Source organism: Oryx dammah, unplaced genomic scaffold (genome assembly GCF_014754425.2).
Source record: "Oryx dammah isolate SB20612 unplaced genomic scaffold, SCBI_Odam_1.1 HiC_scaffold_2, whole genome shotgun sequence".
Classification (NCBI taxonomy): Eukaryota; Metazoa; Chordata; class Mammalia; order Artiodactyla; family Bovidae; genus Oryx; species Oryx dammah.
The window spans coordinates 57,274,416-57,289,220 of NW_024070186.1; the positions used below are offsets into that span (position 1 = coordinate 57,274,416).

Here is a 14,805-nt window from a genome sequence, read left to right on the forward strand (position 1 = left end):
CTTCCAATGAATGTTTAAGACTGATTTCCTTTATGATGGACTGGTTGGATCTCCTTGCAGTCCAAGGTGTTGGGGGCCAGCATGAGGAACTCTGCCCATGGCAAAGGTCATGAGGAAGGAGGCTTGGCATACCCAAAGGCGTGATCAAGCCTCAGGAAACCCCCTGTTCCCGAGCATCTACCCCAAAACCAGAGTCTGTTTTATGCTCTCCCCCATAACCGTTTCTCTTGGAGAAGGAGTAAACGTGCAGCTCCAAGGCAATAAAAATTCCTGGGTGTGACAAGAGTGTTTCAGCTTATGGACTCCTCTGAAGGTTATCTAGCCCACCTGTATAGGTTCGTCTGGCCACATGTGATTGTTTACAGCCTCCCAATCTGAGAGGCACGAGATGTTTTAGACTTACTAAAGGCAACTTCTTTGGGGGAGTTAGAAATTATTAGTATAGTGGGTTGGTTAGGAATTATATTGGTGAAGGGTTTTTCATTTGTTGTGTCAATAATTGCTGCTAATTCCCTGCTCTGGGTGGGACAAGGATGTCTCAGGTCAAACCTCTCTGCTGATAGACTAGCTTGTGTGACAGGATTATCCATACTCCTGCCACTAAACAGCACAGAGAGTTTTGGAGTATTTTGAGAGTCTTAATTAGCATAGGGCTTTTTCTTATCATTAAGTCAATGATTGCCTCCAGGCCTCCATATCCTTAGGCACCTGGGAACATATTAATCAATGTATTTGGAATATAGAAAAGGAAATATAGTAGTTTTTGATGTTAGCAATACTAGACTTTTTGAGTTAATGGATTTTCTCTTTTGTAATAGATCACTGTGCTTTGTTATAAATCACTGTGTCTTTGTTATGTAAAAATGTGACTAAATAGATCTTAAGGAGAACATTGGTAAAAGGATTTTCATTTGTTGGGCTGATGTTTGCTGCTAAATCTCCATATTCCCTGCCCTTATAGTGAATATAACTAACATATAGGAGAAATAAGCATTAACCTTTAAGCATATAGGAGAAATAAGTATTAACCTTTAAGATTAATCCTGTTAACCTTGAGTTAAATAAATGCCTTTCTTGATTGTAACTCACTACACCCTCACCCTATAGGAATGCAACTTTATCTGGAGGATGGTGCCTGGTTTAAAAAAAAACACCCTTGGAGGAAATAAGGTTTTTGATTATCAGAAAGAAAGGATCATAGAATGTCAGCAGGTCTCACTCATGACCAGAAAATGATGTAATATCCCTAAGACCCCCGTGTGACTGGGTATTCATCCCTATGTGTAACAAAAGGTATATAAGCAAACCCCAAAATAAAGAAATCGGATCAGTTTCCGGAAAGACTGATTCCACCATGTCGCTTCTTTCATGCTCCCATTTCTCTGGCTGAATTCAGCCTCTTTTCTCCACTAATTCTCCTACTACACTATCTGTTTCTAATCTCTCTATATATCTGTAATTAAATATGTATTTTTTCAAAGACGCTGACGCCGTCCCCCCGCCTTCGAATCACCCTGGATCCACTGGGGCTGGACCCCGGTACCAAGGGACTTTCAAGTGTCTTCTCTTACGCCACAGTTCAAAAATATCAATTCTTCGGCACTCAGTTTTCTTTATAGTTCAACTCTTACATCCATACATGACTACTGGAAAAACCATAGCTTTGACTAGACAGACATTTGTTGTCAAAGTAATGTCTCTGCTTTTTAATATGCTGTCTAGATTGGTAATATATTTTCTTCCAAGGAGCAAGCATCATTTAATTTCATGGTGGCTGTCACCATCTGCAGTGATTTTGGAGCCCTCAAAATAAAATCTTTCACTGTTTCCATTGTTTCCCCTTATGCATAAGGTGAGGCTAAGGAGTTTAGGTGAATTTCTATTTTATCCTATTTAATTTTCACATATACATGTGTCACTTCAGAATAAAATTAAAAGTCCGAGTCACTGAGAAACTCTTAAAGGCTGTCCCCAGTAAGCCTATAGCCTATCCGTGTTCTCCTCACAATCGGGCTTCTTGAAATCTATCACATTTACTGGATCGATGTCAGGCATTATGTAAAACAGAAGCTTTATAGGGGAACAAATGACAAATTATTAGAAATAAATTTACCTGGGAGATATGAGTAGTAAATAATATGGTCAGGATATAACACAGACTATCTGATTCTGGTGCAATATTTTTTCCACCCCTATGTAGAATATGTATCAATATCATTAAATAGAATGGACAGACATATTTAACTGAAATTTCTTAATGTAATATCCTGCAGATTAACTTTGAGTTTTAACTTTCTGAGACTCTTCAATAGCAAAGCAACACTGGTTCATTGTGTCTATTCCATATTTTTTAATTTGAATGCAATTGCTTTGCAGTGTTGTGTTAGTTTCTGCTGTACAACAACGTGAATCAGCTATATATATATATATATATATATATGTAAATATACACATGTTCTTTCCCTCTTGAGTCTCCCTCCCACCCTTCCATCCTACCCCTCTAGGTCATCACAGAGGACAGATGTGTTTTACACCAGCTTCCCACTGCACGCATGCTAAGTCACTTCAGTCGAGTCCGACTCTGTGCGACCCTATAGACTGCAGCCTGCCAGGGTCCTCTCTCTATGGGATTCTCCAGGCAAGAATACTGGAATGGGTTGCAGTACCCTCCTCAATGGGATCTTCCTGACCCTGGGACTGGACCCACATCTCTTACATCCACCTGCATTGGCAGGTGGGTTCTTTACCACGAGCACCACCTAGCTATCTATTTCACACGTGGCAGTGCATGTACATCAATGCCACTCTCAACTCGTCCCATCCCCTCCGACCCCCACTGTGTCCACAAGTCCATTCCCTACATCTGTGATTCTATTCATCCATATCTTATCAAAGTAACATTTATCATTCCCATTTCTGTTTTTTTTTTTTTGGGGGGGGGGTTAATGAATACTTTGGAAACTTTCAAAACAACCCATTGAAAGAAAAGCGGAGTCACTCAGTCGTGTCCGACTCTTTGCGACCCCATGGACTGTAGCCTACCAGACTCCTCCCTCCATGTGATTCAGAACAACCCATTGAAAGCTCAATAATAAAGATTTAATTTATGAGCACATGGTTTGAAGGCTGGTGGCTCAGAGGTTAAAGCGTCTGCCTGGAATGTGGGAGACCCGGGTTCGATCCCTGGGTTGGGAAGATCCCCTCGAGAAGGAAATGGCAACCCACTCCAGTACTCTTGCCTGGAGAATCCCATGGAGGGAGGAGCCTGGTAGGCTACAGTCTATGGGGTCGCAAAGATTCGGACATGACTGAGCGACTTCACTTCACATGGTTTGAGGAATTTTTTAATGAAATAACTCATCCAGTTGCCCAGGACTATCCTAAATTATCATCAATATCTTTTTAAAAAATATAGATTTCCAAACCATAGTAGTAAGTCACTATATTTTAAAAATCTATACCATCTCTAAGAGGAATTTCAAACCAAAGAGAGATTTGGGCAGGAACTGGGGAGGCAGAACTAAATAAACTGAATGTACACTGTTACTTACTTTATCTCTGGAGAAGCTGAAAAGTTGTTTTCTTGCAGCAAAGAACTGGACAGCTATCACACTGGCTGAGTGACCCCAAAGTACACCAACCGGCTTAGAGACAACATAGGGGTTCCAAAGGCAAACTTTGTTGTCAATGCCAGCAGTTGCTAATCAGAATTAGAAAGAAAAAAAAAATGTTTTTAGTAATAGGAATACCCCACAACACTTTCTTTTTGAAATGAGATATATCACATACTAAATCACCATAGGCTGATAAAAGCCTTCTCAGCACTAATGCACCTTTGTTTTGAAGGAAGGAAAATTCTATCATTGTGCAACAGTCCAGGCTAATAGGGCATGAGTTCTATCACTGGAAGTAGTTGAAATGGAAGGGGTAGGGGAGATGGGTCTGCACGGGGTAAAAGGACAACAGTTTCTTTAAAAGGCACCAGCAGCCCAAGCAGGAGGACAGAAAATTCTTCCTCCCGGTTCCAGTGTTTCCCTCTCCAGCCTGCACAGCCTAGGAATGCAGGTCACACTAAAGTTATCCCAGGAGTAAGAGAGAACTAAATATTTAAAGTTTCCAAATTAATGAAAAAGTATAAGGAAATCTATTATTTTTCACTGTCATGTAAATAATCCAGAATTTGTAAGCAAATGAGCAGCAGAAATATATGTTTGACCTGCTCTATTGAGAGAATAAGGCTTTAAAAAAAAATACAAATTAATTATATTCAGGGAGTGCATCAGAAACTGGGAGCACGGTGCCTGTGCTTCTTCAGTTCTGAGGAAATTCAGCGGAGCCCTCTCTGCTGTTCCCATGTTTAGGGCCAACTGCAGAGCTGAATCTATTCACATTTATGGAGTCGCCATAAATGTCAGACCCCCATTTGAATTAATAGCCCAGGGTTACAGAAATAAGAGGAACTGAATGTACTTTGGTTTCAAGTCTTTACTCCATAGTATGAAATTAATAAGTGATGAGTTTCACCCTGAGTATTACTGCATACAGTAACATGTAATTCCAGCACTGGGCCAGGTACATGTTAGAGATCAGTACGAACGAGCTGAAATAATAACGAATCAATGCAATGGTTATTTGAGTCCTTTTAAGCCCAATTCACTAACTCCTCCAGCTTTCTCTAATAAATCTACAATCCTCCTTGAAAGTTTGCTGTTCGCATATCCCTGAATTCAAAGTCAGTCTCTTATATCATGAATGGCAGCTATGATTGTTGGGAATTTTAGAGATTCAGCCCCTTAGCTGATATCAATACTCTTTATATGAATGACAGCTTTTGAAAGAGGGTCAATAAGACCCATTCTGTAGGCCATGTGAATTCATTCTCTGTAACTACCCTATCAATTTTAAAAATAACACCTCACTTTTCATATTTGAACTAATATCATATAAATCAAATTATTCAGCTTTCAAAATGTCTAAAATTTATTTAAATAGACAAGACCTGAAAATCTTTATTGCTTATTTCCTCAGCTAAAATTTACACAGAAAAAAAGAACTCTCCTCTAAATGTCCTTCAACAGAGGAGTGGATAAAAATGTGGCACATATATACAGTGGAATATTTCTCAGCCATAAAAGGAATGAAATTATGCCATTTGCAGAGATGTGGATGGACCTAGAGGCCATCATACAGAGTAGAGTAAGTCAAAAAGAAAAATATATATTGGATATATTAACACATATGTGGACTCCAGAAAAATGGTACAGGTGAACCCATTTGCAAAGTACGAATAGAGACACAGATGTAGAGAACAAATGTATGGACAGCAAGTAGGGAAGTGGAGTGTGGAATGAACTGGGAGGTTGGGAATGACATATACACACTACTTTGTGTAAGATAGATAACTAACGAGAACCCACTGCATAGCAGAGGGAACTCGACTCAGTGCTCTATGGTGACCTAAATGGGAAGGAAATCCAAAGAAGAGGGGAGATATCTATATGTTATAGATAATTCATTTTGCTATACAGCAGAAACTAACACAATATTGTAAAGCAAATGTACTCCAATAAAAATTTACTTAAAAAAAATTCCCTTAGTATGCTAAAGGACAAGTTTGAAATTTTTCAAAACTCATCAGAAGTTACATTCTGAAAGGTGATTAGAAAATGTTCTACATTTTACATTTCTCTAGTGAGTGTGTGTGTGTGTGTGTACACATGAACAAGGAAAATGGTGTATTTGGGTAGAGTGAGTGAGTGATAGTCACTCAGCCATGTCCAACCTTTTGCAACCCCATGGACTGTGTGGCCTGCCAGGCTCCTCTGCCCATGGGATTCGCCAGGCAAGAATACTGGAGGGGGTTGCTATTTCTTTCTCCATTGTTTGGGTTGAGCATTTGTTTACACTAAGAAGATGGCAGAAGGCAGATACTGCACAAATAGTCTTCTTTCTCTATGTCATTTTACATTCCCCACCAATTCTGAGAAAAAGGCTCATTAAAGCATTGGAGCACTTTCTCATATTTTCACCCCAATGTAGCTCATATATGCTGCACATCTTAATGCATCATTATCAGACATTCTCAGGTAATAAAATGTGAGCTGCTTGAGCTGGTCTCTCCGGCAATAAAAGCAACAAGGTGAAGAGGCCCCATGCATGCAAATATGCATAGCAGACTATTCAGGAGTCCCTCATAGTTATCGTGATTTATTTTACATACCAATTAAATTGAGCTGAGCATGGTAATCAAAAGCGTGAATGCCCTGGGCAATGTTGAAGGATGTCATTTTAAGATGCTTTTTGGATTTCTCTCTCCAGGCCAGCACCACAGTGTTTGTATTGCTGGTTGTACTGGAAATAATAGCATCTAAAGATGCACTGTAAGTAACTGAGCAAAGAAAAAAGAAAATCTTTAGTTGATTTCTCACAAGACACAGGGAGAATAGTATCATTTTAATACATGAGGTTAAAAATTAAATTCATATTATGATGATACAACCTGACTCTTAGAAAACACCTCACCAACCCCTCTCCCACCAAAAAACTTAGAGTGAAAACTTACCATAAAATCTGCAATCAGACTTTTCTTCCACCCCAAGGGTAGCTTAAAAAATTTTAATTAGAACACATGACAGGAAACAATATGACAATAATCACATAGGATTCTGGAGATATAAGTAACTGGCTAAAATGCTGGGTTCTTCTTCCTGGGCCTAAAGTAGGCAAACAGGAGCTGAGCAAACATTTGCTACTCTCAAGGTCCAGCTCATGCCCAAACCATAGGTTTACTTATGTTTTGACTGGTCTAGAATGGTTGAGAGTGGGGTGGCCAGGACTTGAAGCTCTGCCAAGATTCACAGCTAGAAGTCTAGGTCGACTGGCAGTTTTCCTGTTCTTGATGATCTGGTACTAGGAGCATGAGAGGACCGTGCGTGTTTCGTCTGCGACCCCACAGACTACAGCCCGCCAGGCTTCGCTGCCCATGGGACTGTCCAGGCAAGAATACACTAGATGAGCAGCAAAACCCCACAAGCAAGAAAAATGATTCTGTTGTCTTTTGTCAGAAAGGCCTATGAGTTCCTATAGACTCATAGGCTCCAAAAGACACAGCTGCTCTGCCACAAACTTCTCACCACTATGCCCTCCATTGTTAGACGACAGTTTTCTTTCACATTTGGCTGAGACAATGTATTAGTGCCCCAAGGTGAAAGATTTCTAATTTGACCTCAAACCCAAATTTCTGCCTCACACAAAGAGGGATGTTGTAACTTCATACAGCTTAAGACAAGTTGTTTTAATAGAACAGCTCTTGAAAATGTTTCTGATCTGTTTATTATCCAGCATCAAGAGCTAGCACTCTTGTAATACAATTCTCAGGGATCACTAGAATTCTTGCACTTATTAAACTAATCTTTGACTGCACTCTGTTCCTCACTATCTTGTCAAGAGTGTTTGCATAGAAAACACCTTAGAATATGAGACTGCCTCTTTTTCTGTAGCAAACAATAGATAAATTTACTACCAAAAATAACTCTGGAGCCAAAGACAGCATGCATCCTGCCCACTGCAGAAGATTCAGAGTCTATAAGCTCAGGGTTCTTTTCCTGTAACATGACCCACTGTGCAGGCATTCATCTGCAACTCTCTGCTTTGCCTCTGTGAGAGACCTGAGTGTCAAGGGGAACTGACATGAATATGCTGATACTTATGGGGGTTGCTGTGCTGTGAATAATGAAGTCCTTTTTTTCTGTAACACAGGAGTCTTATGTACACTCTCATTTTAAGATTATTTTAAAAGTTCTTTCTCCAGGTGATAGCCACAGTATTTGTATTGTTGGCTGTGCTGGAAATGGCAAGCTAACTTACTAGTAACTAACTTGGAAACAGTCTTACTATTTTGGTTGATGACACCAACCTTATGGCAGAAAGTGAAGAGGAACTAAAAAGCCTCTTGGTGAAAGTGAAAGAGGAGAGTGAAAAAGTTGGCTTAAAGCTCAACATTCAGAAAACGAAGATCATGGCATCCAGTCCCATCACTTCATGGCAAATAGATGGGGAAACAGTGGAAACAGTGTCAGACTTTATTTTTTTGGGGCTCCAAAATCACTGCAGATGGTGATTGCAGCCACGAAATGAAAAGATGCTTACTCCTTGGAAGAAAAGTTATGACCAACCTAGATAGTATATTCAAAAGCAGAGACATTACTTTGCCAACAAAGGTCCGTCTAGTCAAGGCTATGGTTTTTCCTGTGGTCATGTATGGATGTGAGAGTTGGACTGTGAAGAAGGCTGAGCGTCGAAGAATTGATGCTTTTGAACTGTGGTGTTGGAGAAGACTCTTGAGAGTCCCTTGGACTGCCAGGAGAGCCAACCAGTCCATTCTGAAGGAAATCAGCCCTGGGATTTCTTTGGAAGAAATGATGCTAAAGCTGAAACTCCAGTACTTTGGCCACCTCATGTGAAGAGTTGACTCATTGGAAAAGACTCTGATGCTGGGAGGGATTGGGGGCAGGAGGAGAAGGGGACGACCGAGGATGAGATGGCTGGATGGCATCACTAACTCAAGTGAGTCTGGGTGAACTCCGGGAGTTGGTGATGGACAGGGAGGCCTGGCGTACTGCGATTCATGAGGTCGCAAAGAGTCGGACACGACTGAGCGACTGAACTGAACTGAACTGATTTTGGTTGGAAGAATTTAATTTGCTTTATATAAATGTATGTATACATATATATGAATATATATATTTCCAAATTAGTAAAAGCAAAGATTCTGAGAGGCAGAACTATAGCTCAATACACTTAGTAAAACACTTAATATGCATCACACACTTACTATAATACACTTAATATAATACACAGTAAACTAAACGGGGAGAGCTAACTTAGTCAGACAAAACTTAGCAATGAAAACAACAACTGCAATTGACATGTGAATAGCTTAATTTAACATATTTCATAGCTATTTCACTATGAAATATATGTCTTAAATGATTGTGCTTTGTGCGTGCTAAGTTGCTTCAGTCGTGTTCGACTCTTTGTGACCCCATGGAATGTAGCCTGCCAGGCTACTCTGTCCATGGGATTCTCCAGGCAAGAATACTGGAGGGGGTTGCCACGCCCTCCTCCAGGACATCTTCCCAACCCAGGGATCCAACCCAGGTCTCCCGCATTGCATTTCTTTACGGTCTGAGCAGTAACAAAACACATGGGTGGGAAACAAAAGGTAAACTCCAGAATTCAGAACTGAAAGAGGACTTATCTACTTCTTTATTTTACAGACTAAGAAATAGACGCCTGTGCAGATTCAAGGATTTGGCAAAAGTCAACAACTGATTGTTGTCAATCTCTGGACTGGAGTCCAAGCATTTAGACTCTGAGTTTGGTTTAATGATATATAGCATACAATATTAAAGATCCAAACTCAGGACAACTTACGTTTGGCAGAGCCAGAGTACAAATTCAGACCTCATCTCTTGACCACTGGAACAGGGCTTCTCATATGGTAATAAGCAAAACAGTCACCTTGAAACTGGCGTTAAAATGCAGATATTCATTCACAAAATCTAAGATGCTGCATTTCTAACAATCTCCAGTTGTGGCTGATGATGCTGTTTGGTGATGATCACACTTTGAGTAGCAAGACATTAGAATACATTACTAAGAGCAAGGCTCTCCTATACTCTAGAGAATTAAACCATTCCCTGATGGCTCAGACAGTAAAGAATTCACCTGTAATGCAGGAGACCCAGGTTCAGTCCCTAGATTGGAAAGATTCCCTGGAGAAGGGAATGTCTATACATTCCAGTATTCCTGCCTGGAGAATCCCATGGACAGATGAGCCTGGCGGGCTACGATCCATAGGACTGCAAATAGTTGGACACAACTGAGCAACTAATACTTTCATTTTCTCAAAATTTGGGAGATCAAATGTTCCTTTGGCAATCTGATGAAAGCTGTAGACCCTCTCCATCAAAAAGATGTGTACACACAAAAGTTTGTATAAAATATCAGGATTTGAGGAACCTTCCCAACCTCTCCACTTCTATTCATGAAGCCCAACAATAATAGATCTGAAGAAATCACATGAGAAATCTCCAGCAACAAGGTAATTTGGGATTGCAAAACTTTCACCTGCTTTCTCAAATGATTCTTAAAGTTCCTATTACTAATGATGCATATGCTTTGTGTTAATCAATGCCCATGTAAGCATCTCTTGGCAGGAAATAGCTCTTTGCGGGAAGCCACTCTCTGCAGGAGGCCCCTTTTGTCTTGTCACTTTAGAAAAGCTATACTGTAACTAACCTTTAAACCAGGCTTTCCCATGCTCTACTCATCTCCTGGTCAAGCACACCTTCCAAATCCTTTGATCACACAGTGCCTTGTCTAATCTGTTGATTCTTCTTAGATCAAAGAAATAGAAATGAAGGGTAAGTAATTAACAGTGAACTAGATCTTTTCCCCAGCTTCCCCTTCCGTAATCCCTCAAGCTACCTATGTGAACAAGAGAGCATCTAAAGAAAGATCACAAGGAGTCCACGAGTCTGCAAGCAGTCGGAGATAGTGATGAATCTGACCCCGTATCTCAATGATTAAATGAGATTATGTCTCCTTTTTCCCTTTAAAAACTTTAAAGGCCAACCAGAATCTTTGGAGTTGGTTCTGGAACACAAGTCTACCTTCTACCCCAGGATGCAGGCTTCCTGAATAAGGCACTTCCTTTCCTGCCAATGCTTGTCTCTCAAGTATTGACTTTCAATTGGTGAGCAGCTGAACCTGAGTTTGGGCTTCTCTTTTTAGTTTCTACTTCTTAAAGTAAATGAGTTTAACTGAGTTTTGATGCCAAGTTTCTACTAGTCAATGCCAATCAGAACACAGTTTCTAAGGAAAAAAGAAGGGGCTCTGATAATGCAAAGGAGACTTTTAGAAAGGAGATCTCACAGAGCTCCAGGCAGAAGAATAATTCACCAGTGTGCTGTGAAATGTTGTGAAACACAAAAGGACTGCTGCTGCTGCTGCTGCTAAGTCGCTTCAGTCGTGTCCGACTCTGTGCGACCCCATAGACGGCAGCCCAGCAGGCTCCCCCGTCCCTGGGATTCTCCAGACAAGAACACTGGAGTGGGTTGCCATTTCCTTCTCCAATGCATGAAAGTGACAAGTGAAAGTGAAGTCGCTCAGTCGTGTCTGACTCCTAGAGACCCCATGGACTACAGCCTACCAGGCTCCTCCATCCATGGGATTTTCCAGGCAAGAGTACTGGAGTGGGTTGCCATTGCCTTCTCTGACTAAAGGACTGCTGAGGGCCAAAATGGTCTACTTCTCCACTCAGCCCAGAATTCACCTGGACTGTTGTTTCTTGTTCATCCCCTATCATGTAATCTCCCTCAGTCTATGGATTACTTAAAAGTATTATTAATGTTTTTTAATCCCTTCCATAACAGGTATTTCCAGGAGTTGGTGATGGACAGGGAGGCCTGGCATACTGCAATTCATGGGGTCGCAAAGAGTTGGACACGACTGAGCAACTGAACTGAACTGAACTGATACCAGGTATTAAACCATGCCCTTATCTTGTAATCATCTTTAGTGGGTAGATATCACAAATTTACTGATGAGGAAATAGTCCAAAAGCCATATCACCCTAGGTCATGTGGCTAATTGAGGACAGAGATGAGACTGAGTGCCATCCTGATTGGCTGTGAGCTTTTCACTTGTACCACTGCATCTTTCTTTTTCACAAAATTAAAAGATATTTGCTCCTTGGAAGAAAAGCTATGACCAACCTAGGTGGTATATTAAAAAGCTGAGGCATTACTTTAGCGACATAGGTCTGTATAGCTAAAGCTATGGTTTTTCCAGTAGTCATGTATGGATGTGAGAGTTGGACCATGAAGAAGGCTGAGCACCAAAGAACTGATGTTTTCAAACTGTGGTGTTGGAGAAGACTCTTGAGAGTCCCTTGGACTGCAAGGAGATCAATCCTAAAAGAAATCAACCCTGAATATGCATTGGAAGGACTGATGTTGAAGCTGAAGCTCCAATATTTGGCCATCTGAAGTGAAGAGCCGACTCACTGGAAAAGACCCTGATGCTGGGAAAGATTGAGGGCAGGAGGAGAAGGAGACAGAGGATGAGATGATTGGATGGCATCACTGACTCAACGGACATGAGTTTGAGCAAACTGAGGGAAATAGTAAAGAACAGGGAAGCTTGGCATGTTGCAGTCCATGGGGTTGCAACGAGTCGGACACAACTTAGCAACTGAACAACAAACAACAATCTCTCTCTTCCACTAAGCCACACTGCTGTCTGTATGCCAGGTTTTTTCTATTATCTGATTTGAAGTTCTCTCCATTACCAATTACATTCATTGAGCCTCACTGTGTGCATGCATGTGCAGTCGCTTGGTCATGTCCAACCCTGTGTAACCCTGTGGACTGTAGACCACAAGGCTCCTCTATCCATGGGATTTTCCCAGCAAGAACACTGGAGTGGGTTGCCACTTCCTCCTCCAGGGGATCTTCCTGACTCAGAGATAGAACCCGAGTCTCCCGCGTCTCCTGCATTGCAGGCAGATTCTTTCCCACTGAGCCACTGGGGAAGCCCCTTTGAGCCTCACTGGGGAGCAATTAATTTCAGGAGCGTAAAGTTTACTGATCACTTGCTACATTAATCCTGCTACTTTACTAGAAGTACCAGCAGTATAATATCTGAGGATAATATCCCTATCAGGAGCATCCTCAATGAAACAATTCCCTTTGTTTACAGAAAATGCTAAGAGTTATTATAACTTGACTTAATAAAGCAGTAGTAAACACATGAAGTATACTACAGAGCACTATAATTATATCTTCAAATCCATGGACATTCCATAATGGCATTACAGTATAATCAAAATAAAGTATTTATACCCTGAAAATGAGAAATGCTGGACTGGAAGAAACAAAAGCTGGAATCAAGATTGCCGGGAGAAATATCAATAACCTCAAATATGCAGATGACACCACCCTTATGGCAGAAAGTGAAGAGGAACTAAAAAGCCTCTTGATGAAAGTGAAAGAGGAGAGTGAAAAAGTTGGCTTAAAGCTCAACATTCAGAAAACGAAGATCATGGCATCCGGTCCCATCACTTCATGGCAAATAGATGGGGAAACAGTGGAAACAGTGTCAGACTTTATTTTTTGGGGCTCCAAAATCACTGCAGATGGTGACTTCAGCCATGAAATTAAAAGACGCTTACTCCTTGGAAGAAAAGTTATGATCAACCTAGATAGCATATTCAAAAGCGTAGACAAAGATTACTTTGCTGACTAAGGTCCATCTAGTCAAGGCTATGGTTTTTCCAGTAGTCATGTATGGATGTGAGAGTTGGACTGTGAAGAAGGCTCAGAGCTGAAGAATTGATGTTTTTGAACTGTGGTGTTGGAGAAGACTCTTGAGAGTCCCTTGGACTGCAAGGAGATCCAACCAGTCCATTCTGAAGGAGATCAGCCCTGGGATTTCTTTGGAAGGAATGATGCTGAAGCTGAAACTACAGTACTTTGGCCACCTCATGCGAAGAGTTGACTCATTGGAAAAGACTCTGATGCTGGGAGGGATTGGGGGCAGGAGGAGAAGGGGACGACAGAGGATGAGATGGCTGGATGGCATCACTGATTCGATGGACGTGAGTCTGAGTGAACTCCGGGAGTTGGTGATGGACAGGGAGGCCTGGCGTGCTGCAGTTCATGGGGTCACAAAGAGTCAGACACGACTGAGTGACTGAACTGAACTGAACCCCGAAAATTGCTTTGTCATGTGTTTCCACATTACATCCAGGTATCTTCTTCAGTTTTAAGGCTTTAAAGAAAGACATATAAAGAAGTTCATTCTGTCCTTGTATTTAAAGTATTGCTTTAAGATTTTAATCTGGAGGTTCAGTTCAGTACAGTTCAGTTGCTCAGTCATGTCCAACTCTTTGCAACCCCATGAATCGCAGCACGCCAGGCCTCCCTGTCCATCACCAACTCCCGGAGTTTACTCAGACTCATGTCCATCGAGTCCGTGATGCCATCCAGCCATCTCATCCTTGGTTGTCCCCTTCTCCTCCTGCCCACAATCCCTCCCAGCATCAGAGTCTTTTCCAACAAGTCAGCTCTTCTCATGAGGTGGCCAAAGTCTAGCAAGTGACATTTACGGACCCATAGTCTTACATACTGGAGGTTCAAACAATTCACATTTTGTTTCTAAACCAAGATATAACTTGTTTCTGGTTAAACTGTAGAAACTCAGGCCAGAGTTCCTGAGAATGCCCGAGCAAAAGGTGAAAGTGAAACCATTTCCTTGACATCAAATTACCTGGTAGATAAAAATGTGTTCCTCACTTCTTGAAGAGAGAAAAGGAAATAATGGGTTATGAAGAAAAAGTTTTTAAAATATCAAGCTAGGGGATGAAAAGGACTGATAAAATAAGTGATTATGTTTTAAATATTCTCAGTGAGTTTGAGGATTGGTAGAGGGCAGTGGCACCCCACTCCAGTGCTTTTGCCTGGAAACTCCCATGGACGGAGGAGCCTGGAGGGCTACAGTCCATGGGGTTGCTGGGGGTCGGACACAACGGAGCGACTTCACTTTCACTTTTCACTTTCATGCATTGGAGAAGGAGATGGCAGTCCACTCCAGTGTTCTTGCCTGGAGAATCCCAGGGACAGGGTAGCCTGGTGGGCTGCCGTCTATGTGGTCGCAGAGTAGGGCACGACTGAAGTGACTTAGCAGCAGCAGCAGCAAAATATTTAAAATTACTTTTAGATGATATGTTGAGGGATAAAA

The 14,805-nt window shown here is 41.4% G+C and overlaps 1 protein-coding gene across 1 annotated transcript in view; it reads right to left on the bottom strand.

Moving 5' to 3' along the window:
* Positions 1–14,805, bottom strand: part of WDR49 (WD repeat domain 49) — a 167,223-nt gene that overhangs the window by 106,664 nt on the left and 45,754 nt on the right. Inside the window, exons 6-7 of the mRNA XM_040248294.1 lie at positions 6,221–6,388; positions 3,552–3,700 (exon numbers count right to left, since the gene is read on the bottom strand). Coding sequence (XP_040104228.1) covers positions 3,552–3,700; positions 6,221–6,388 — 317 coding nt within the window. The remainder of the gene's footprint in view (positions 1–3,551; positions 3,701–6,220; positions 6,389–14,805) is intronic.